Source organism: Frankliniella occidentalis, unplaced genomic scaffold, assembly GCF_000697945.3.
Source record: "Frankliniella occidentalis isolate FOCC.00 unplaced genomic scaffold, Focc_3.1 Scaffold271, whole genome shotgun sequence".
In the NCBI taxonomy this organism is placed as follows: Eukaryota; Metazoa; Arthropoda; class Insecta; order Thysanoptera; family Thripidae; genus Frankliniella; species Frankliniella occidentalis.
Window position 1 is genome coordinate 9488 of NW_026267397.1, and position 2291 is coordinate 11778.

At 53.2% G+C, this 2291-nt stretch overlaps 1 protein-coding gene across 1 annotated transcript in view; it reads left to right on the forward strand.

Moving 5' to 3' along the window:
* LOC127750848 (uncharacterized) overlaps positions 1-1032 on the forward strand; it is a 1497-nt gene extending 465 nt beyond the window's left edge. The window contains exon 2 of the mRNA XM_052273442.1: positions 202-1032. Within this exon, the coding sequence (XP_052129402.1) occupies positions 202-703 (502 nt within the window). The 3' untranslated portion in view covers positions 704-1032. The remainder of the gene's footprint in view (positions 1-201) is intronic.
* The last annotated feature ends 1259 nt before the right edge of the window (positions 1033-2291 follow it).

Below are 2291 nucleotides of genomic sequence, written 5' to 3' on the forward strand. Positions count from 1 at the left end.
TTTCCACGAGAAAAACAAAGATTCCGAGCGGGTCGAGGCATGCGGCGGTGCGGCGAGCGCGCCCGGCCGACCCGACGGCCTGGAGTAGACTGAGGGGGGGAGGGGAGGGGGAAGTGGATAGCGTGGCAATGATTCAATTGGCTTATTTTAGAATTATGAAAAATCAATATCTTTACGTTTTGGCCCTCATTTCTATTTTAGGCCAACCATCAGTGCGAACCTCACTCCTGGAAAAAATTCTGGATTGGCCACTCGGGTACGCCAGAAAATGGCGGCTGAAATGGAAGGTAGATTAATGTCTATGCAAGTGGATGGCTGCAGTAAGCGTCACCGGCACTTCATCGGGGTTAACGTGCAGTATATCAAGGATAACGAGACCAAGGTTCGTACGTTAGCCGTCGAGGAGCTGCACGTTCGCTCTTCAGCGGAAAACCTCAAGGCTGTCCTCCATAAGATCCTCCGGAAGTACGACGTCCCGGCGAAGAATGTTATCTCCGTGACGTCGGACAACGGAGCCAACTATTTGTTGGCGGGCGGACTACTGAACGTCAGCGGCGAACTTCAGCAGGACCTGCAGGAGTTGGATGGTGATGGCACCCAGGACGATGCCTGGTTGCACATCGAGATAGGCACCGAGGGGACAGCGTCCAGAGTGTCCGGTGCGCTGCTGACACTCTTCAACTTGCCATCGACGAGGCTCTGAAGAAGGACGCTCAACTGAAAACGACCATCACCGATGTAAGGGCCCTCGCCAAAGTCCTGCTCACGCCGACCAGCGTCAGACAGCTGCAGGCCGTGGACAAGACCCTTCCTCAGCTGGACGTTGTCACTAGATGGGGATCCACGTACTACATGCTGAAGAGTGTCGTGCTGCGCCACTTCTTCGAGTCAACGATGGATGTCAGCAGCGAGGAGAGAACGGAGTTGTCTCTCAGTTGGACATCGTCGATGGCCTTCTCGCCGACCTCCTTCCTGTCTACACCGCCACCGTGAGACTCCAAGCCAAGGACCTGACCCTCGGTCAGCTGCTGGCCATCTGGACGGAAGCAGTGATAGAGTTGCAGAGGCCAGTCCGAGCCAGTCATACAGCACTCTCCAAAGAACTTCTCAAGGCCATGGAAGCAAAATCAAAGGCAGGACAGTACAGGAACGGGGCGAGGGGTGAGATACTCTCATCCCTCTTTGATTACCTATGTCATCAGTATGTCATCAGTACAGGAACGGGGCGAGGGGTGAGATACTCTCATCCCTCTTTGATTACCCTGCCTTCAATGCATCGGTGTTTGGCGACCCGCGGTTCTTCTCGCTCCTCTCGCAGGAGCAGACCGAGCAGGCGAAGGAGTACCTGGTCACCCTGTGGGAGAAGGTTCAGAGAGGTCGCGGAGTACAAGTGGAGCCTGAAGTGACCGTGCAGGAGGAAGGGGACAACGAGAGTAATGAAAATCCCTTCCAGTCCTTTCGTGCCCAGAAGAACAAGGAGCGCGCAGCAGCCATAGCAGCAGCCAGCCGAGCAGGAGCAGGACCGAGCAGGCTCAGGCGTGGTCGTGGACAAGTCGCCGAACCTCCTCCAACCATCAGTGGACGCGCAAAGATTCGGGCTATGCTGGAGGAATACGACAAAGTGAAATCTCTGCGCGTCAAATCAGATGTGCTCAAATTCTGGGAGAGCAAGAAGCTAATATGGACAGAGCTGTACGAGGTGGCACTCATTGTCCTCGCTATCCCCGCCACCCAAGTTTCAGTGGAGAGGCTGTTATCCGCTCTGAGGTATACATTGCGTCCACAGTGATTTCCACTGGCCGGCAGCCGCGTGGGCGACATAGTTTTCCTCCACGCAAACGCCGACCTCCTTCAGGAAGTGGCACAAGAAATGTCTGAAAACACGGAGCCTGAGCCTGAAGTTAACAACGAAGACGACATCCGGTAATTTTTTGTAGTTCAGACGGTGTGGATTTTAACATGGTTACAAGGTTTAAAGTCCCATTTTTTTCTGTTGTTTTTTGTCTGAATTCATGCTTTCCACTCTTCCAAAAAAGTAGAGTAAAACAGACCCAGGCTAGGTTCCCAGGGTAAAAAAACCATGATTGTCATGGTCAAATTGAGATTTTGACCATGGAAAACCAAGATTTTAATCATGGACATTGCCTAGACCATGGTGATCACCCATGCCCACCTCCCCAGCCATGATACTCTGCACTCGGTTGACCATGGACAACGACTCAACCATGCGCAGGTGGGATGTCCACACCATGGTCTACCTTGGCGTGTTCTTTAGATAGTGTCGTTCAGAC